We start from the raw sequence: 23,613 nt of genomic DNA on the forward strand, positions 1-23,613 counted from the left end.
AGCAAGCAAATGAGAAAAAAGTTTGGGTGGTAAAGAAAGGCATCAAGAAACATTTTCAAGCTCAAGAGATTCGCAGTGGTGATATAGTATGCAATTTGGTTCTTCTGGGAACTTCTGAATCACAAGGCACATGTTTGTAGAAACTGCAGCACTTAATGGTGAAACCGAGTTGAAGACAAGATACATACCTCCTCCTTGCTCTGGTCTCACTCCAAATCTATTGCATAAAATAAAGGGTGTTATTGAGTGTCCAAGTCTAGATAAAGATATAAGAAGATTTGATGCAAATTTAAGATTTCCACCTTTTATTGATAAGATGTGAAACAAAATTGGGCATGAGTAGAGGTCGACCAGAACCTAAGCTTACAACTGTAGATGCAATGATTGACAAGCTGATTGGCGCAATTTTTGTTCCAAGTTAGTTGTTGTTATCATTCTCGGTGTTGCTGGAAATGCTTGGAAGGCTTCTGAAGCATGGAAGAAATGGTATGTGACTGCCAGTTGCAGTATTGTCAAACCTATAGACAAACTTCATGAGTGATCATACAAAATTCTTAATGACAGAGCAAAATTGTTGAAACCATTTTGAATAGAGGATTACTACAATATATTACCACAGAAGACAAGTTGGTACTTATGATGAGTTCCTGTTGTTTGGATTGGATGTGACAATTGGCCAGGCACTGAACTGACATCAGACAGTGTATCCTTTTCAGCAATTCCCAAAAAGGAAACTTCAACTGTAATGAAAAAACAGTGGCTTGGAGCTGCACGTAATACAGAAGATGATGCACACAATCAAGGGCAAATTACTAAGAGTGCATTTGATTCAAGTGAATTTGTTGGATATGGGGAAAGAAAAAGTGTTCCTCCAAGCACCACAGAAGGTAGATCATCAAAATCTATTCAAGAAGATGCTGAAGTCCTAAGAATATTAAAACCAAAAGAGATGAATTGCATGCCTGATCCCATTAAAACTGAAGTAAGGAGATTGTACGATGATTATAACAAATTCCCGTCAAAGCTTAAAAAAGAACTTCCTTTCATTAATTATGTTGACTTTCAGCTAGAGCTGCAAAATAAGCCAGATATGATAAGAAACAATACTTTGAATTGGTTCGAGATCTCCTTGTAGAGGAGAGTTGCAGAAATTCGCATAAGGAAGACATTAATCATCTTGATAATAGTACTGAAAAAGAAGAGCAATCTTTACATGATAATATACAAAACAATAATAATGGCACGAGTATGCCACTGGGTAATTGGGAGACAGAAGTATCTTATGGAGTTGTTTACACTAGACTTGATGAGCATGTTGATGTCCCATGTAGAAGAATTGACTGAACTGCCAACATTGGCAACTCCCCTTCTTATTCAGACATGGAAAACACCAGTATTCTATTTGGTGACATGGAAATTAACTTGGATAAATTTTATGGTGATACTAAGCTGGAAATTATGTCAAATCTTGAGGAGCAAAGAGATTGCAATGTGGACAGGATAGTTGATCTAGCACATGCTGAGTTAGAGGATATATTTGAAAACGTTGTTCCCCTAAGTGATGAGAAATCAGAAAATTCTATGGAGAACAACCCATTTGTGTTTGAAGGAGATGGTCAAAAACCATTATCTCTCCTGGACTTATTGGATATGCTTTTGGTCAAAGAAGACAAACTTTTTCAAGTGTTGACAAGGATGGATGAAGCTTCTAATTTGGTTGAGGATCTAATGCGGAAGGTTGTGATAGAAGAGTGACATTGGAATGTATGTGGCATCACAAGTCCTCTTTTACATACTATCTTTGAATCGTTGAAAATGATAAAATATGATTACTTGCAACTATTAATGGACAAAGATCCAGCAATAAAATTTGGAAGGGACAAGGAGAGTGAGATAGATGAGCTATGCCTTCAATTGAGCTTAACACATTATTCCATCCACCAAGCTAAAAATCAAACAAGTGGGGCAGCCACTTATGGAAAAGATGACAGTGGTTCAAGGGCACAAGAAATCACGCAAATCATTGAAGGGATTCATAAAGTGGGTAGATGTGAAGGCAAGCAAGGTGATTCAATCACGTATTTCCTATTTGAAACTCTCTATGGTGAGAAATTTTTTATGGATCAGCAAGTTGATAAGTCTGAAAATTCTGATTTTTTTGACAACCGCTGTACATTTTCACAGGAGTACATGGTTAGTGATACAATAAGTGAAAATAATTCAGAGTGTTCAGCCAATGGTGAACAATCCTTTTATAAAGACTTTGACATAAGCGAGAGTACTTATGGTGGTGTAGGAAGTTCAGATTTATCCTTAGCATGCTGTGAGGGATTTTTCTGCTTAACCAGAGTTTTATCATCTAGCTCTTATGAGATGGTCACGGGCTACTTGTTGATTGGTGATTTTACTTGTTGGTATATTCCAGCTATTAGTGGTTTGCCTGTGTATGATGGTAGTATATCCGCTGATTCTATTTGGCCTTCAGCGGTCAATGAGTGACTTGTAGTTGAGTTGGGAGAGCATACATTACCCTATGTACCACATGAGGTGTCTACATTTTCTACTTATTAGTATACTGGAGACAGTGTTAGCATTCATGATGTTGGTGATTCACCAACCACTCTTTCCTTTACCCAGGATCATGTTGATTGGGTGATCAGGGATCCAGGTGCTAATAGCATCTTGCATTTGGTGGTTTTTGCTGTGTTGTTACATAGTCACAGGGTTATGATCTATGTGTTTCAGCCTGCTCACATATTAGAGATCCAGGGATCAGGATTACTTCGTTTTCACCTGGGGGATATGGTGATTGAGTTAGATTGGCTGGATCTATCATTATCATCGGTGCAGATATTACAGGAGTTGGTCAGAGGTATCTCAGACAGCACGCGAGTTCTCACTTGGGATCTAGGGGGAGCATCCTTATGTATTGCCTTTCATCGAGGAGCTAGGAGGGGAATTTGGATGTTATCATCTTGTGGTGGATATTGGCACATTGCCGAGCTCCCATTTTCACTTGATAGTAGAGACTCGTAGGGTCACTCATGGAGTGAGACATTCATTCTGACTGAGGGTATTGGTACACAGGGCAGTAGCAGATGGCAATTGGTGACCCTTAATGGTGAGCCTTGGGATCTTGGCATTCAGTTATTTGGCATATCGATTCCTCTTGTACTGTTTCACCATTCGGGATTTGAGATGATGCATGTCAGGTTACATCGACTGAGGAGTAGAATCGCCTTATCAAGGCGAGTATGGGATCCTGGCATTTGGTTTCTGTAGGTATGAGCGGATTGCTTGAGGGCAAGCAATCTTTGAGAAGGGAGGCTTTGTAATGTCCCCTTTTTTTTGGGACATTATTATTTTGTGTGCTGGCTCGCTTCGCCTAGGTTTCAGGGGCGGAAAGGTTCTTTACAAGGTTTAGTTTGAGGTTTGGCTTAGGTATTTCTAGTTTCAGACCCATCGGAGTAGTTTTGGCAAGTTGTCCGGATACTTACTATTTTTAGTAAGTAAACAAAGCACAGTATTTTTGGTACCTTAGTGTTGGTTTGGAAGCGTCTCATCGAGAGCTTTCCAATGAGCTATTGGATGTAATTATCCGAGTTCATTTGGTTAGCTATTTTAATGCTTGATGATTATATGGTTTCCTGACTAAGTGACTATTAAAGTTATTTAACTTGTCACTTTATTTTTAAAAAGTTACTATGTTCACTTAAGTGATTAAAGGACGAAAAAGGTGCTTTATCCCACATAGCTTAAAGGAGCATGCATCACTTTGGGAAAAGTTATAAAGGGACAACAAGCTCCACAAGTGAGGGATGAAGATTATGATATTGAAGACAAATATTAATCTGGGACCTGGAAACAATTGCTGGTTATTTCTTTGAGGATGCAAACCCTTGAAGAAACTTTGGAGGTTGGACGCAAACCTAGCCTTCTTTCAGGGTTTATTTGTATTGTCAATCTGACTGTTATTTCTGTTTGTAAGATTGGATATTCTGAATTGTTGCATGTTATTGTATTGCTGATGTATAATATAGTAACGTTATTAGGCAACCATTGGTGATTAATTACTGGTTTATATTGTACTTTTGAATATTGGAGGAATAAACAATCTTTTTTGAGTTCTCTCGTATGCAAATCTGCTGGTAACAAATTGATTAAAGTTTTGAAGTTTGTATCACATACTGGTTTACTATTCCGATTTAAATTTGTAAGTTTATATCGCGGGTTTTAGGAAAATATTCGGAAAACAATATTACAATGGATGAGTGCAAAATGACAGTAAGCACACTTTGTATAACTTTTTTGCTTAAGCTGATCAGGGCGTCCTAGTTCTGTCCTATAACAGCTAGGTTGGCTTTTATGACTTTTAGAGCACAAATCAATTTTTAGGTTGACAATGACATTAATGTATTCCTAAAACCCCTTTATTTGTCACGGACTTGCAAACATAGCTTGGCAAATGATCACCATATCTTTGACAATGATGAACAACCCATGACTGGAAACACGATGTTTGTTTATTAACTATGACATTTGGAAAGATGAGTAAGATAGAACAAATACCACTTATTGTCATAAGTAAGATAGCTCAAATACTGCTTATTGAAGAAAATATCTAAAGATGCCAAACAATAAGTCTGGCTTCCACCTGCTGGACCTGCTGTTTGCTAATGACATGATGGATGAATGTGAAATGGCAATAATTACACTTTGTATGTATAACTTTTTTGCTTAACCTGATCAAGGCACCCTAGTCCTGTCTTAGAACAGCTATGTTGGCTTTTATGTTTAGAGCACAAATCAACTTTTAGGCTGACAATGACATTAATATTGTTCCTTAAACCCCTTTCTTTGTCTTGTACTTACACACATGGCTTGGCAAATGATCATCACATCTTTGACAATGTTGAACAACCCAAGTATGGAAACATGATGTTTGATTAATATCTTTGACATCTTGAAAGATGAGTAAGATAGAACAAATGCCCCTTGTCATGAAAACTTTGCATTTAAATTTTTTAAAACAGGATTTATTGTATTTCTACTCATTGTTTGGCATCTTTAAAAGATTTCTGCTACTGAGTATCTGGATCTTATCAAAATATATCTTAGGGCCAAAGTATTACATAAAAAAAATTAAATAACATATTTATCTATTTTATATTAGTTTTCCAATGTGTTTTTTATTAGTTTATTATTGTAATTTTTCCAACCTAAAGCTTCTTTTTTGTCTATGACAATTGACATTTTCTTGCTGTCCTTTGGGTCAGTAATGTCTCTTCTATCTAAAATAATTTTGACAGATTTTGTGTGCTATAATACACCTTTTTAAATTTTGTTATGGAAGAGTAGATAGACAGAGTCTAAACTAAGATGACATGAATTTGACAATATTAGTTTTACTTTCTATCAAGCAAGAGAGCTAACTCGTTGGCTTGTTTATAGGAGGCACTAAAGGAACTGTGGCATGCTGCTTTCCCAGGACTAGAATTTAATGGGTTAATTTCTGAACAGTGGAAGGAAATGGGATGGCAAGGGAGAGATCCATCTACTGATTTCAGGTATTTGTTTGTAGAAGTACACTGTTCAGATTTGAACAATTTTATTTTGTTTAGAAAATGAAAATAGAGCAGGCAATCCATTATGTGGAAGTTCTAATCATGTTTCCATTTATTCAACATTCAGTTGATAGTTGATTGCTCTGTTGCGTCATGATTTTTATTAACTAGTCTTGTTTACCATATTTCTACATCTATCTTGCAGGGGTGGCGGCCTTATATCACTAGAGAACTTAATATTCTTTTCAAAGACATATCAAGTATGTTGCTAATTTCTCTAATTCTAAATTGTATACTAGCTTGCATTTTCTTTATTATGCTTTTAGAATTAAGTGTTGTTTGTGGTACTATCACTACCATCTATATTATGATGGTTAGTGATAATATATTCAGTGAAAATATCCTTGGTGATCATATGAATCTTTTGTGGCAACTCATTTAAGACCGGAGGATTTCTCAAAAAACTTGTTTGTGATGATGTTTTCTTCTATTAGATCCTTGTCCCACCTATTAGGTTGTCCTAAGATGATTTCTCCCACCTACATATATGTTTTTCTTTGGAGAATATCTTGATCCTTGAAGAATGGAAATCTGACCATTGCATTCCATTTCCACCCACCTCTAGGTTCCTGCATGATATTTTGTTCCATTCCATCTAGATATTTGGTTAGGATCTAGTTCTTAATAATTAGATGTCCTATATAAAATCACATCTCAACCATAACTATCAATTTGTATGTCTTACCATAATATCTTTTGATAAACACTTCTTTGATATTGTATAACTTTCATATCTTGGTACCTTTTCAGATAACCTCCACAATTGTTTCAACTATCCCAATGATATTTCTTAAGTTCATAATGGAATTTCCACAGGAAACACCTTGCCACCAGAATGTTATTCTAGAAATTCCCTTTTGTGGTCATCACAATGTATTTTAAAGAAAAATTATCATCCCTTTTCCACACAATTTCGGACTTTCTATCTATCAAATTCTCAAATTTTCTATATTTGACTAGTATTTTAAAAAATTTGGTCATTTTTGAAGTTGTAATTTGATGTAATGTCCCCCACTTAGCCAGTTTGGAGGTATGTTGTCGTTAGCCCATTCTTGTATGGTCCCGAGGGCTAACCAGGACTTCAAAAGGGATCCTGAGGTTATTTGGCTTAGTCAAATTTAATTACAAGCCAAACGGAGTTCATTTGTTGGGTTGTCAGGAAGACTTACTATTTTTAGTAAGCCAATAGGGGGATGCAGTGCCTTCAATTTTCAGTGATAGGATGAGATGCGTTTTGTTGGGCTCTTTCTAATGAGCTATTATATGTGGGATTTCGAGTTTATTTGGTATATTATTTTAATGTTTGAAGTTACAACGGTAAAGTGACTATTTAAATTAAATATTATAATGTTTCATAAAGTCACTTTATAAAAATCAAGAGTCCCCCTTTTGAGTACATACATGGACTTTGTAAAAAGAAAAAAAAAAAAAATATTAAAAGTCATGTATTATCCCACATTGGCAAGACGAAAGCGTGGAGCAAGTGAGGAAGGGATTAAAAGAAAGAGGATAACTCTCATTTATTCAGGCTTGGAAATATCAAAGAAATTGAGAAATTTTCTGGAGATTATGTCTCAATAGTTTGGAGGACGAAATCCCTTCAAGCTAGAAATCTTGACGCCATTGAAAGATATGGTCTTGAGATTCAACATAGTAGCAGTCCGAAAAAGTGGAACCGAAAAAGCAGGCTGAAAAAGCGGGTACGAAAAAAGCTGTCCGAAAAAAACGAAACCGAAAAAGCAGGCTGAAAAAGCGGGTACGAAAAAGCAGGCCGAAAAAGCAGTTCGAAAAAAACAAAGCAGAAGGGGCAGCATAGAAGGAAATAATTTCAGCCATCTACAACCAGGTTCTTTTGTTAGTATTGTTTTTTAGGGTGTTATAAGCTTTCAGCTGTAAGTGTGCATTATACCAGCATTATCATTTTTGTAATCCATGTAAATGCCAAAGTATTGGCCATATTTCATGAGCATTGTAATTTTCATTGCAATTAAGAAGATAATAGTTGCTGGTGTCATTTAAGCAATTTAATATCATTATTTATCAGCTAGTTAGTTTGCATACCAACTGTTTGTAAAAATGCCAGTTGGCTATAGGTGTTCATTTCTTATGCTTAGATCATATATATGCACTGAATATTGTCAAAATTAGTAGCACACTCATGTTAGGTCATTGTGTAGTCTATTGTGGTCTTCTAGCACAAGATTTTCATTGATGCAAATTGTAAAAAAAGTCATTTGAAGCTAGCTGAAATACTATATCAGTCATACGTCCCTTGCATGTGAATTGTTTGATGAAATTCCTTGAGCTTCCATCAGCATTTTTTGAGGGCAGATTTGAGGAGAGTTATTACAGTGGTGTCAGAGACTATAAGTCTTGCCATCTTGTGGAGGTCTTATAGGGAATTTGGAACAGCCAGATAGAGGGGAAAGTGTTTGACGAAATGTGAAAACACTAAAATCAGAGCATTTATGTTTGAGCATGCGACAGGGGCCTTATAATTTTCGCAATACCAGAGCAAGACAAAATAGGATTTCAGACCCGCAGAGCAAACAGTCTAGTTCATCCGTGCAGGTGGACATAAAATCCAGTCATATAGACACAGAGGAGATATTCTTTGATCAAGGCGGCAATATGGGAGACAGGAATGCTCGGGATCCTGGAGAGGAAAGATTCTTACAGTTATTAGAGACCTTGGCACAGGGACACCGATTAGCAGAACAGAGGGCACAGGAACAAAATCAAAGAATGGAGCTTATGATGCAGATGATGGCTCGTCAAATGGGGTTGAATGCTAACATGGGTGGAGGAAATAATCAGAATGGTAATAATCAAAATGGTAACAATCAGAATGAGAACAATCAGGATGGGACACATAATGGAGGTGAACAAGTTGGGAACAATTTTGGTCATGCACCCCAGCAAGCTAGGACAGTGAGTTCAAGGCCCATGATTCCCACATTTCCTCCTAGAGCCCCAGAGCAGCCCGTACCAGAGCCCCAGATCATTGATATACAGGACCAGTTGAGAAGAGATTGAGAAGCCGGAGGTCCAGATTTTACTGCTGCAATTACCTGTAGGGAGTATATGGATGTGCGGATGAAACATATGTCACGTGGACATGACAGGAACTAGAGCTATGAGCTACGGAAGAAAGTAGGGAAACTTCAGTTACCATATTATGATGGCTCGGAGAAGTCTACAACAAGAGCTTGGGTTCAAAAGCTTGATACATACTTTCAATTGAACCCTATGCCTGAGGAAGAAGCTATTAAGTATGCAGCAATTCATCTGGATGGGTTAGCACACGAGTGGTGGCATCATGGTATGGTTACTATGGGTCATGCGCACATTACCTCATATGTGGAGTTTATGGAGAGACTGATTGAACGTTTTGATAGGAAGGATCCAGAACTACATTTCAAGGAGTTAGCTCAGCTTAAACAATGGGAATCATTGAAAACATACATTTCAGAATTTCAGAAACTTGCAGTGTTAGTAACAGATGTATCTGAACGGAGGATACTGGTTCTATTTATGGATGGGTTAGCTGATCCGTTGAGAGGGTGGATTAAAGCTCTCAACCCTCCCACTTTGCAGGAAGCCATTAAGAAAGCTCGTGAGGATTCCTCTTCAGCTTCTAAAAATAAATTCCAGGCAAAGAGTTTGCCTTCGAGGAAAGATAAGGACAATAAACCTTTTCGTAGAGAGGGTCAGCCACCTAAGGAGGAAAGTAAGAGGTTGGACAATGAGACACTTAATGATCTCAGGAAGAAGAAGCTTTGTTTTTATTGCAGGGAGCCTTGGGATTTGTCACATAAGTGTCCATTGAAAGCAAAAGCCAAGCAGATGGAGTACTTTTCAGCCGAAGAGTCAGTGGATGGAGATTTAGAGCAGTCATCAGAATCAGATGGAGATTATAATTCTTCACATAAGGAAACACACAGTGATAGCACGATAGCTCAGTTGTCCAGTATACAAGAGGCCGTCACTTTCAGAGTTAGGGGAACTTTGGATGGACAAAGATTTGTGGCACTCATTGATACAGGGGCAACATATAACTTCATTGATGAAAAGTTTGTGACACGTAGAGGGCTACATACAGAAGAGCATAGGGGATTTAAGGTGATGGTTGCCGACGGCTTCAAAATCGACTGTACCATGAAAATCTCCAACTTGCAGCTTCGTTTGGGAGATTATGACATGGTGGGAGATTTCTTTGTTGTCAACATTGGTGATCAGGATATGGTGCTTGGGATGAATTGGATGAAATCTTTGGAAGAGTTTACATTTAACCTCCAGAAAATGGAAATGAGTTTTGAGGCAAATGGTAAGAAGATAGTACTCAGAGGTTTGTCAGATGGGAGACTACGAGTGGTGTCACTCAAGCGGATGCAGAGTTTCTTCAGACATGACCAGGTACAGTGGACAGCAGAGTTCAGAGTAATGCTTGAGGTGACAGAGCAACATAAACAGGAGTATCCCCCTAATGTACAAAAAATAATAACCAAACATACTAAGGTGTTTGGTGAGATACCTCCAGGGAAACCCCCGGATAGGGGAATTGAGCATGTTATTGAGTTAGAGGAAGGGGCTAAGCCATTCATCATCACACCCTACCGCCATCCAAAGAGATATAAAGATGAAATAGAAAAGGCAATCAAGGAGTTGATTGACATGGGGCACATATGACCAAGCAAGAGTCCTTTCGCTTCTTCAGTAGTATTGGTGAAGAAGAAGGATGGTACAATGAGGATGTGCATTGATTATAGGGAACTAAACAAGAAGACAATCAAGAACCGATACCCTATTCCGCGCATTGATGAGCTTATTGATGAATTGCACGGTGCCTGCTACTTCTCTAAGATTGATTTGAGATCTGGCTACCACCAAATACGGGTTAGAGAGGTGGATGTGGAGAAGACAGCTTTTAGATGCCACTATGGACATTTTGAGTTCTTAGTCATGACCTTTGGGTTGACTAATGCCCCCGCCACTTTCCAGTCCTGTATGAATAGAGTATTCAGAGATCAGTTGAGGAAGTTTGTGTTGATTTTTTTTGATGATATACTGATATACAGCTGTACTTGGGAGGAACATTTGAAGCATATTGATGCAGTGCTCAACATTCTAGAGAGGGAGTCATTATATGCCAAGATGAGTAAATGCGAGTTTTGGATGACAGAGTTGCTCTATCTAGGGCATATTATTAGTGCAGAAAGTGTTTGGGTTGACCCAGACAAGATCAGGGCCATTCTGGATTGGCCACCGCCGAGGAACACTTTGCAACTCAAGGGATTTCTTGGGCTTTGCGGGTTCTACCGCAGATTTGTGAAGGGATTTTCACAAATAGCAGCACCACTTACAGATTTGACACGGAGAGACATTTTCAAGTGTTCAGAGAAGGCTCAGGATTGTTTTGATAGGTTCAAGGAATTGATGAGTACATGCCCTGTTTTAGCCATTCCAGATTTCACCAGGCCTTTTGAGCTGCAGTGTGATGCCTTAGGAGAGGGCGTAGGAGCTGTCCTCATGCAGGACAAACATCCCATCGCATATGAGAGCAGGAAATTACGAGGTGTTGAGAGAACTTACAGCATCTATGACAAATAAATGCTAGCAATCATGCACGCGCTAGCTAAGTTCAGGCAATACTTGGTAGGGAGCCGATTCACAGTAAAAATAGATCATAACAGCTTGAAACATTTATTTGGACAGAAGGATCTCAATGACAGGCAACAGAAATGGGTGAGTAAGTTACAGGCTTATGATTTTGACATAGTCTATGTCAAAGGGAAGAAAAATATCGTCGCAGATGCTTTATCCAGAAGGCCTCATTTGCTTGCCGTTGGGATAGTCATGGACGATTGGAGAGAGTTGATCTTGGCAGAGTATGCCAAGGATAGTTGGGCATCTAGTGTTATTGAAGGAACTATTCAGGATAGTCGATACACTGTTGTAAATGATTTGATCATCTACAAGGAAAGGATTTATTTAGTACCCGGGTCTGCTATGAAGTAGAAGATTTTGAGGGCATTTCATGATTCACCATTGGCAGGACATCTCGGATTCTTTAAGACATATCGGCAGGTGAGAGAGCGCTTCACTTGGAAAGGACTCAAAACAGAGGTGCTTCAATTTGTTAGGGAGTGCCCAGTATGTCAGTAGAACAAACAGGAACATTCCTTTCCAGGTGGTTTACTACAGCCCCTACCCATACCAGAGAAGAAGTGGGATAGCATTTCCATGGATTTCATTACAGGCCTCCCCAAGGTACAGGGTCGGGATTGTATTTTTGTTGTGGTAGACAGATTGACAAAATTTGCACATTTCTTTGCGATTTCGTCCACATATTCAACAGTATAGACAGCAGAGCTATTCTTTCGAGAGGTATTTAAATTACATGGGATGCCACGGAACATAGTCAGCGACAGGGATAGTAGGTTTATGAGCCACTTTTGGCAGGAGTTGTTCAGGTTGTGTGGAACAGAGCTAACTCCGAGTACTAGTTACCACCTCCAAACTGATGGGCAGACAGAGATAGTGAATAAATGGGTTGAGGGGTACCTTTGAAACTACATTGCAGGAGAGCAGAAGGCTTGGGTGAAGTGGTTGCATCTAGGGGAGTACTGCTATAATACCTCTTTCCATATGTCTATTCAAATGTCCCCTTTCATGGCACTGTACGGGTATGATGCTCCTAATTTTCTGGATTTGTTATTTGGGGACAGTAAGGTGCCTAAGGCCAAGGATATATTGCAGGAGTGTCAGGACATTATGCGATCCTTGAAGGAAAATTTGCAAAGGGCACAAAATCAGCAGAAGCAATATGCTGATCAGCACAGGGTTGAGAGATCTTTCGAGGTAGGAGACATGGTGTACCTCATGTTATAGCCGTATAGACAGTCCTCTCTCAAGAGGAGTGGAGCAGAGAAATTGAAACCACGCTACTATGGACCATTCAAAGTAATCAGGGGACTGGGTGAGGTAGCTTATGAGTTGGAGCTTCCTGCAGACAGTAAAGTACATAACGTGTTCCATGTGTCACGCCTTAAGAAGGCATTGGGGCATAATGTGGTGCCTTCAGTAGTATTGCCACCTCTCGATGATGAGGGAAAACTTATCTTGATTCCTGAGGCTATACTTGACTCCAGGGAGAGGGTGCTTCGCAGGCGGACTATCAGGGAGTACCTAGTAAAGTGGAGGAACCTTCTAGTTGAGGATGCGACATGGGAGGCAGAGGAGATTATTCAGCATCCTGAGTTGAGATTGCTTGGTGTCAAGCAATTTCAAGAGGGGCGGACTGTAATGTCCCCCACTTAGCCAGTTTGGAGGTATGTTGTCGTTAGCCCATTCTTGTATGGTCCCGAGGGCTAACCAGGACTTCAAAAGGGATCTTGAGGTTATTTGGCCTAGTCAAATTTAATTACAGGCCAAACGGAGTTCGTTTGTTGGGTTGTTAGGAAGACTTACTATTTTTAGTAAGCCAATAGGGGGATGCAGTGCCTTCAATTTTCAGTGACAGGATGAGATGCGTTTTGTTGGGCTCTTTCTAATGAGCTATTATATGTGGGATTTCGAGTTTATTTGGTATATTATTTTAATGTTTGAAGTTACAACGGTAAAGTGACTATTTAAATTAAATATTATAATGTTTCATAAAGTCACTTTATAAAAATCAAGAGTCCCCCTTTTGAGTACATAAATGGACTTTGTAAAAAGAAAAAAAAAAGTAATATTAAAAGTCATGTATTATCCCACATTGGCAAGACGAAAGCGTGGAGCAAGTGAGGAAGGGATTAAAAGAAAGAGGACAGCTCTCATTTATTCAGGCTTGGAAATATCAAAGAAATTGAGAAATTTTTTAGAGATTATGTCTCAATAGTTTGGAGGATGAAATCCCTTCAAGCTAGAAATCTTGACGCCATTGAAAGATATGGTCTTGAGAGTCAACATAGTAGCAGTTCGAAAAAGCGGAACCGAAAAAGCAGGTTGAAAAAGCGAGTACGAAAAAAGCTGTCCGAAAAAAGCGGAACCGAAAAAGTAGGCTGGAAAAGCGGATACGAAAAAGCAGGCCGAAAAAGCAGTTCGAAAAAAAAAAAAGCAGAAGGGGCAGCATAGAAGGAAATTATTTCAGCCATTTACAACCAGGTTCTTTTGTTAGTATTGTTTTTTAGGGTGTTATAAGCTTTCAGCTGTAAGTGTGCGTTATACCAGCATTATCATTTTTGTAATCCATGTAAATGCCAAAGTATTGGCCATATTTCATGAGCATTGTAATTTTCATTTCAATTAAGAAGATAATAGTTGCTGGTGTTATTTAAGCAATTTAATATCATTATTTATCAGCTAGTTAGTTTGCATACCAATTGTTTGTAAAAATGCCAGTTGGCTGTAGGTGTTCATTTCTCATGCTTAGAGCATATATATGCACTGAATATTGTCAAAATTAGTAGCACACTCATGTTAGGTCATTGTGTAGTCCATTGTGGTCTTCTAGCACAAGATTTTCATTGATGCAAATTGTAAAAAAAGTCATTTGAAGCTAGCTGAAATACTATATCAGTCATGCGTCCCTTGCATGTGAATTGTTTGATGAAATTTCTTGAGCTTTCATCAGCATTTTTTGAGGGCAGATTTGAGGAGGGTTATTACATTTGAGTTGGCCTTTTGTTGTTATCATTGTTTATCACCTTTCCTTTGCTAGTGCTTGGCCACTAATCTTTTCAAAATGCAATATGTAGAATGCCGCTACAAATTGAAAATTAACAATGATAATGTGTTGTTAGATACAGTAGGTTGAAAAAAGCAGAAACATTGATCTGGGGATGTTTCTACTTGGCTGAAAAGTGGCATTGACAACCTTGCAAAGTGTTGGGTCAAAAATAAATCAGAGGCAATTCTGTAGAAGCCTGTTTTCATTCTAGCAAGATGGTCAACACTGAAATTCAAGAAGCCTTGTGCAAGTCGGGTAGCTATAATCATATTGCAAAATGCTTTCACAGAAAACACGTTTTTATAGTTTCACAGATTGATGTATGTTAGTCTCTCAATAGAAGTTTACCAGGCATAGAGAATGTTTGGGTATGACGGTGAATGCATTTTCATTGGTTCTATCTCACTGTCATGAGTTTAACTTTACATTAAAGGGAAAACATATTGAAGTTGCTATTATGTGCTCCTTTCTAATAATGTAAATTATTTATTTCTAGTACACATTTAGTCAAGTGATTAATCAATCAATCTGGTTTTTGATGTTATTGGTAAAGGTGGGTTTAATGAAGGGCCCAAATCCTTAAATGAGGAAACAAAACAACAAGAAGGCCCCAACAAGAAAACACCAGGAAACTGAATCCCATGGGGAATGGAGTTTGCCAAAGCTAAAAAAACAGCAAAAAGAAACAATCACAATGGACCAACATTAGACAAGCAGCAAGCTGCAAAACCAAACTACCTTTAATACAACTTTTTTAAACCACTAATTGCTTCCCATTTATCCCTCACCAGGTGACTTTCAATGATTTCTTTGCTCAGGTGCACAACCTCTATGTTTTTCTGCAATAGTCGAGAATGGGTTCTTTTTCTTTGACCAACAACAACTGCCTGACTTTTACTATTTAGAAAGCTTTTGTGAAGCATAATGCTGAAGTTGTTACTATTGGCTCAATCCCTATCAGGAAACTTTATGTTGGCACTGGCCCCAGGGAGCCAGGAGCATCACCATTAACATATCTCTAGAGGGAATTCGTTCTCATCTTCACCCTCTCATTTTCAGTTTGGAACCACCTAAGTATGCTCTGTTGTAAATTAAAGTATCTTCGAGGGCATTCAATTTAGAGTCCAAAAGCTCACAGGTAGACTGAAAACTACATTTGACCATCTTACCACAGGTATTGAAACCTCCTTCCTCAACTTGGTTAATACAATCCTTGCTCATTTTGTCGAATTCAACATTAGAGAGTTCACTAACAACCTCTGAGGGATCTTCAGTCTTCGGAGATTTACCTTTGTTTTCAACAATTTATCAATTTACTTATCCATTATTAATATGATTCATTAATGAATATGAGGCCAAATCGGGTGGCCTTCGTATTGATTAGTTTTATTAATATGGTACTTTGTGTGGATTGGCATAAGGAAATAGATTTTTGTAATTATACATTTCAATCTCTTGATGCTATTTTTTGTTTTCAGAAACACTCATATGTTCATGAATCTCGAGCTAAATGAAGGCATCTGAAGGAAGAGTTCTCAAATGTTTAAAATAAAAACTATTACAAGTCAAGTTTGTGGCATTGCAGTTGACAAAAACAGAGATTGAGATTCTAAACCGTTGAGTTGATCTTAACCGTCGAGTTGATCTTAACTATTATGTTTCAGTTTTCACAATATAAATTCAAAACTTGTACTTCAAAATTGTATGGAAGTGGAATAACTACGTGGAAGTGACAATGTTGTGAAAAAAAATAGGCTGCACTGATAGTTTAAACTGACCAGAGGTCAGAATAATGAAAGATCACTTCTTCCCATTTAAATAGAAGATAAATTACATTAAGAGGCAAGTGTTAAGTTTCAATTGGATGCATGGTAGAGGGGGCCATTACATCATATCCTTGGTTTGTCAGGACTATCAAGAATATTGTACGAGGTATTCATCAAGCAGATGATAGCCTCCCTTTCTGAAGTGCTTTTGTTCTTATGATGATGTTTGCAGAACAGCTGTTTCTAAGAACATAATAGATCTTTACCACTGGGGCCTGTACTTTATCACTGTACATATCTGTGTGATGCTGTTAGTTGCTGCTCAAGACAAAAGGAAATGGTCCGCATGTGTGGATAGTCTGAATTTGTATGTGACCAATCAGAAGATGGTAAAAAAGACAAGCTGCTCTTAAAGATGCACAGTGACATTTGAAGGAGAGCAGTGCTTGACAAAGAGGGTGGGTTGTACTGGAAGAGAACTGCTTCACACTTTGCATGAATTTTGAAGGATAACACCAGATGGTGAAGGACAATGGCACCACACAATGAAAGGACTTGAATGTTTAAAGGAGAACAATGTTGTCATATAACAAATATACTGGTGGCTTACCAAAGATTGAATGCCACCTTGCCCTGAAATAGTTAGTTTCAAAGTTAGCGCCTCATTTATTTGCTGCATGTTTTTATCCCCCATTTATTTGTTGCATATTTGAGATTTTGTGTTCATTGCTGAAAGGCATAGAAAATGTGGCCTTTTAAGCTCTTGGCCATGAAGAGACTGTCGATGAAACAGTTTTTGCATAGAGAAATACCACCCTTATCACAGACAGCAGCATTTTTTTAAAAGGAAGGTGGTGCTTTGAAGGAAGGACAGGACCTTGTCATAATGGAGGTGCTTTTTCTATATGTAGAGGATGTTGCAAACTTGTTCGGATTTGATCTTGGATCTGATCTTGATATTCTTATCATAGGTTCTTGTTATGAATCAAGGCTAGCACATTTTTAACTCAATATTGCATGTAACAGATGTGGGCCTAACTCACAAGATTTCTTTCATTTTGCAAAGCTTGATAAGGCTTTTTTGATTAAAAATGGAGTTTTCTTGTTACCAGATTGAAACCACAGTTCCGATGAGGTGGAAGGAACTCGAAAAAGTTAAGCTTTTACACAGGCAAAAATAATGTAAAGGAGAAACCAAAGTCTGGACTGATTGGTCAGGAAATTCATTCATACTTGATGTAGCAATTGGCGTGTGAATGATTTATTCACAGGTCTTTGCTTCTCTTTGTAGTTTGAGATTCCCATGCATATGTTGGTTGTGATATGACTAGCCTTAATCTACATATGCTTGCAGACTTCGAAGTATGTTTAGGCAAGAAGTGGCACTAACACAGTGTGATCACAACATGTCTTTAGATTGACCAAAACTGAAACATATAAAGTGCATTTCAAAGGGAGAAATGAAGATGCTTCGATTGCATATGATAATGACTGATGTATCTGATGTTCAAAGGGAATGATTGATATTTAAATATCTGTTCTACTTGGTAATTTTTGTCCTCATTATTCACTGGATAATTTTCACCAAATGTTGGTGGAAAATGGGGATTCCCTTTCATTGAACTGAAATGATTTACTCACCCATGAGGAATCAAATACCATATTGCAGTAAAGCATGGAGATGACAATTATGTTGCAGAATGTTTGTTCCAGCCTTTTCATACATTTTTGTTGGGTTTGAAGTGTTTCAAAATTGAGTACTACTGGGTCATTTAAATGTATAGCGCCTTGTATCGAAGCAGACGAGAAGATAAAAAAATGGTGGATGTGATTGATTGATAAAAAGAAGTAATCATCTCAGGAGCAAGTTTGCATGTTGAATTGCAGCTACATTGGTGTCGAAACAAAAGTTTCTAATTGAGTTTGGGGTGTTTAAAGACAATCTTGTGAGGATTGCACTGGAGGAACTACCTAGTGAAGAGGACTGCATTTATAGAAGGATTAAAACAGAAGCACAAGCTTCGTTGGGCATCTTCCAATATGTCAATGGGGAATCAATTATACCAACAGGGGCTGGGAGGGTAGGGTTGAATCAGTATAATGCAATTTTTGTCCTGCATTTTGTCACCACAAAATGTTGGTAACAACACGAAACTTTTTCAAGCTAGTTTCGCTTCTCTAAGCTTGAAATTGATATTCAATTTCTTAATGTTGATCAATTGATCCATTTCAATTCGTATATCAAATCATTTTACTGAAGGCCTTTGTCAAGTCTTTTTCGTTTTGCTTTCTGTCAAACCTTTGCTTGATTTTTGAAGCCTTCACCGTTCGTTCTTTTCTTTTGAGTTTGCGTGTGTTTGTTTTTAATCCTTTGGTTTTGCTCATGTCATGCCTTTTGGTTTCCCTTTTGATTCAGTCTAACCTAGAGGTCAATCGGAGTTGTCAGTCAAAAGATGTCCTTTTTAGTGCTTCAAAAGTGGACCTTTTGGGTGCAACAACACGAATTAAAAATATGATGTTATATTTTCAATTTGAGTTTCATTTTTTGATAAATATAACTTATATATACTTTTTGTTATGTTTTTAAGATACTTTAACTTTAAATTTTTAACTTAAAGTGACTATAGTGCACTTTATGTTATAATTTTAAGTTGAGTTACTTTTTAATTTTTCACTTAAAGTAACTATATAAGTATATAGTTTAAGTTTTATTTTTGGTTTTAAAAATCAAATGTTTATTTAAATGTTACTTTAAAATGATGTTTATATGTTATATTTCAAAATATGATTAATAGATATTGTTTATGACCCATTTTGTAATAGTCTTCATAAGTGGACATTTTATATGCAAAAAACATGTAAAATCCATCACAAGTGGACATTTTACATGTCACTGCATATAAAATTTACTTTGGTGGACATTTTTTATGTCATTACATCAAAAGTTCATCATAAGTGGACCTTTTTGATGCTATTGCATCAAAGTGAAGTTTTCATGCTTAGGCATCTAAAAGGTGAGTTGCATTTTAAAATATGCTTCCTTCCCCAAAAGGTGCTTTTTTGCCTATGAGCACATATTAAAACATGTAATGGCACCCAAAAAGTGCGGTTTTGGAGAGATGCATGTTTTAAAATGTGTAAGTGACTCAAAAAGGTTTGATTTTCGAGTAAGACATGTTTTAATATATGCATTGATTCTCCAAAAGTCCATTTTTTGAAGAACATGCTCTTGCCTTCCAAAAATCTGATTTTGATCATAACTTGAGATTTTCTCAATGGATTTACATGAGATCTGTTCAATTGGAGGCGTTTTTGGTTGGCAATGATTTCTCTTGCTTCTAAAACGGATTTATTAAGCTCAAAAATGTTTTTGAAAGCTTCATTCTAGGGCACATTTTTGGAGAAATCAGCAAATAAATTCATTTTTAATGCATGTTTTTCCTCCCAAGTAAATCGATTTGGCATATTTTGGAGGTTACATTGCATTGTGTTTCATTTTTTGGTGATTAATGATCAAAATATTTTGATCTTGTATCATGAAGAAAAACGTTTTTGCCAAAAATGTCCTAGAAGCATGAACACCCAAAAATGTTGGATTATGGAGCACAAATAGGGCATGTTTTGGCATCTCCTAACAACTTCTTATTTGCTGCCCTCTCCCATTCGAATTTGTTAAGTTGGAAAAAGTCTAAGTGTTTTGAAAGAATTTTTCAAACATTGGAGCATCTTTTCCCTTCATTTTTGGCATATGTAAGTGGACTCTTTCTTTCTTGCTTTTAATTCATGCTTATCTTGTTGATTTTATGCATGTAATTACTTGATGGTTGCCACTTGTTAAAATCTTTGCCATGGAAAGTGCATTTTTCCTTTAAAGAAGTTTTTATTTATTTTCATGTTTTTGATTCTTTCCCAAGTCCCAATTTCTAAGTTGCGTGTGCATTGCATCTTGGTATGTTTGAGTCACTTTCCAAAGGTACATTGTTTCTTTTGTGTTTTGTGTTTTGTGCTTGCTTGCCGGGTTTCTCCACTTGGAGAAATTGCAAGTTCTTTCCCAAGAACTTGTTTTTGCTTCATTACATGCGAATGCATCGTCACGTTCCACATTCTGTTTCTGTGTCACAACACTTCACATTCCATCTGACAAGTGCGATTACATGTTTTTCATCTCATTCATCATCTGCACATGCATGCAATCACATTTTCCGCTTCCATTTTTACCCATCTCACTTTCTGCCTTCACTCGCACAACATGATTACTCGAAATATCTTACGTGTAATTGCATCCAAAAGGTGCGATTTTGATTAAAAGTCACATTTTGAAAAGTTAAAAAGATGTCATTTTCACCTCCTATGTACTTTGACTTCCCTTTTTTACCAAAAGTGACTATAAAACTCATTATCCCACTTCCATTTTTCATTTCAATCCCTCCATATGCATTTGTGCCACTGTGAGCAAATACATATTTTAGTATCTTTCCATGCTTTTTCATCTCATCTTTCATTCGAACATACACGTGAAGTACATCCTTCACCTACATTCGTATCTTATTCCACCTTCCATCTCTCGTTACATGTACTTACATGTACTCATTTTTCATGCAATAATGTCTTAAAAACACTAAGTCACTTTTGAAATCAACAATTTTCACTTTCACGCATTCCCATACGTTTCATCTTCACGCATTCTCATTCCATTCCATTTCATTTCATCTTCCATTTTCTCACTTTCATACCATTTCATTTCGCATTCTGTTCATTTCATTCCCCTCTCCACTACATATGCATATGTTTTCTCTTTAAAATCACTTTGTCGGATTTGCAAAGTCTCCAATCCATTTTCGAATCTTCACTGCTGATCTAGAGTCAATTTGTATGGAGATTCCTTCTGATGATGTATTTGTGTTTTGGGATTTTTGTGTTGCAGCGCAAGCGCAAGACATGTCGTTGCCATCCAAATCCAAAGGCAAAATGAAATATCAATATGATAAGAAATTGGCTCATACAGCTCCTTTAGTCATATCTATTTTGGATAACGTGTTGGATACAAAGATTGGCCATTTGGATGTGGCTGATTTTCTTCAAAGAGTTGAAGCTCCAGCTAGTTATGAAATGAAGCGTATTAAGAGAAGCAACATTCACTTGGTGTCGACATTTCTCATGGCAACTGTAGAACCTGACTTCATTTTTGGATGTGCATGATGGTTTACTCCCAAGATGAAGACTATAAAAGATGCTGATGGCAAGTTTATCATTAGTCTTGATCCTAAGGTCATTGAGCAAATTTTCAAGGTTCCACATAAAGCAGTATGTGCTGATTTGACCAAAGAATCATCATTGGCATGTTGGAATGAGCAAAAGGGTAATTATCATAATTATGTCAACCTTTACTGGTTAGACAATAAAAGAAGCAACTTTTGTAGATGGTCAAAGATTGTTCATCGGTCTAATTTCAAACAAGAATATAAGGATCTCATCATCCTTCTCAGCAGGATTTGTGGCCTTAAAGATTCTACTGATTTTGAGCCATGGATGTATAAGTTCATGTTTCAAATTATGGAGAATAAAGAACACATCTTTTGGGGAGAACTCATTAGTACTACACTTTTCCAGTAGAGATGCAATGTGGGAACATCAGTGCCCTTCTACGTAAATTCTTATCTTGTCTACATTGCTACTGCCATGGGATCTTTCTTCAGTCTTTCTACCAAGGGAGATCGTCTTTAGGTTCCTATTTGGGATTACTATGATCAAATCACTTTGGCAAATAGTAAATTCCATTATAGAAGAGTTCAAGATGCTTTCTTTGGGCATTTCCAATGCTTGTCCAATAATCAGTTATATATCAAAAGAGTATCTGATGCAACATGGAAGAACGTGAACCAATATCGCTGTATTTTTCTTCAGTTTCCCACTTTCGCATATTTGAGAGTTGGATATTTCAAAAGCAAGCCGTATACCTTACCTAGGTATGCTATAGATCAAATTATTCTGATGGAGGTAGCTAGACAGCTCATGGATGTGTAGAGTGATCAGCATGCTTTGCATAGGCTTGGTTTTGGCGTTACCTTAGCTAAGCCTTTGGCTATTGGCAATTATTCAATCATTTCTATGCCTAAAGCAAAGAACATGGAAGTAGAGTTGTAGTTGATCATCTTAAAGAAGTTCAAGGGATAATGGCAACATCTTTGATTTGGAGTTTCATCAAGCCGACTTTGATAAGAAGTACCCTTTTCCTATTCAATGGCAACAAAAGGAAAGTATGTCTATCATGGATAGATTTAAATCCATTTTGGTAAACACCAACAAATGGTTGAAAAGTAAAAGTCTTAAAAGAGTAAATCCTAAGATGGGCTTGGATTGTGGAAGTTTTGGTCCTCTTGGCAGGAAGTCACAATTGGAAATCATAGAGAAAGATGGTGCCTCATCTTTTGATGCTAAGGGTTCCCTCAAATTCAAATTGAAGGGTGGAATAGGAGGTAATTCATCTCAAGTTACTGAACAAATTCAAGAATCAATGGAAGAATCAAAAGAAGATTTCGAAACAAAATCTGATAAAGGAGATTCAGATGAAGAAGGGGAAATCACGATCGTATCTCCTCCAAAGCTTACACAAGCTTGTACATCTTCTATACATGAAGAGCCTTTTTTGCATGAGGTTGATGATGATGTGGATTCATTCTCCACTATTTTCACTTCTTCCATTCCAATTTCGAAGGTTAATATCATGGCTCTTTCTATTTCCTCTGCTACTCCTCGCAACCCTTAACATGAACAATACAATCATTTAGAAAATGTGTTTGAAGATTTTCCAACTCTTACCAGTGGTCAAGTTTCCCAACTTGATACATCCTTGATAGGATTTGAGCTTTTTGTGATAGAGTCTTCTCAACATGTTCCTATGCCTTTAGCTATACAAACTGAATCCTACTCTATTACAATGGAAATACAATCAGGATCAATGCCAATGGTTTCCACTGTACTTGCTTCTGCAAATGAAAATTTCAGCTTGCCTGCATGGTTGAGCAAAATAACAAAGAAGAAGAGGAAAGTGGTTGTTCCTTCAGACAATCTTCTCGATAAGAAGACCAAATCCAAATCTTTGAAAGACAAGATTGTTTCTAGAATTTTGGTTGATTCTGATAAAATCAAATTTGTTAAAGTTGTTGAGCTCTTGGTAGATAAACCTGTTGAGGAACTTACTTGTTCTGACTACAAGTTTACTAAGGTTGAAATTGGAAAGCAATCACGTTTGAGTTGTTTGCAAGATGCTCAAGATGCATTGGCTAATGTATCAAAAAGCAATCATGAGCTTTGGGAAAAGAAAAATAAATCAAAACAGGTCTCTTGTTTGAACGAGGTCATCCAAAAACAATCTTCTCAAAGTGTTGTTATGTTTCAAACATCTAAGGAGAGAATGTTGATTGAAGCCGCTAAGTCTTGGATATAGGAAGTCATTTCTGAAGGAGTTCGAGCTATTAGAGAATCATTTGCAGTTCTTAGGCATGTCAAA

General features: G+C 37.3%; 1 protein-coding gene across 1 annotated transcript in view; it reads left to right on the top strand.

Annotated features, from left to right (window-relative positions):
• LOC149535292 (uncharacterized) overlaps positions 1-23,613 on the top strand; it is a 144,366-nt gene that overhangs the window by 104,806 nt on the left and 15,947 nt on the right. The window contains exons 4-5 of the mRNA XM_089807814.1: positions 5,452-5,567; positions 5,770-5,824. Coding sequence (XP_089663940.1) covers positions 5,452-5,567; positions 5,770-5,824 — 171 coding nt within the window. The remainder of the gene's footprint in view (positions 1-5,451; positions 5,568-5,769; positions 5,825-23,613) is intronic.

The sequence above is a fragment of the Cupressus sempervirens genome, chromosome 10, assembly GCF_028749045.1.
Source record: "Cupressus sempervirens isolate cs-2001-9-10 chromosome 10, ASM2874904v1, whole genome shotgun sequence".
In the NCBI taxonomy this organism is placed as follows: Eukaryota; Viridiplantae; Streptophyta; class Pinopsida; order Cupressales; family Cupressaceae; genus Cupressus; species Cupressus sempervirens.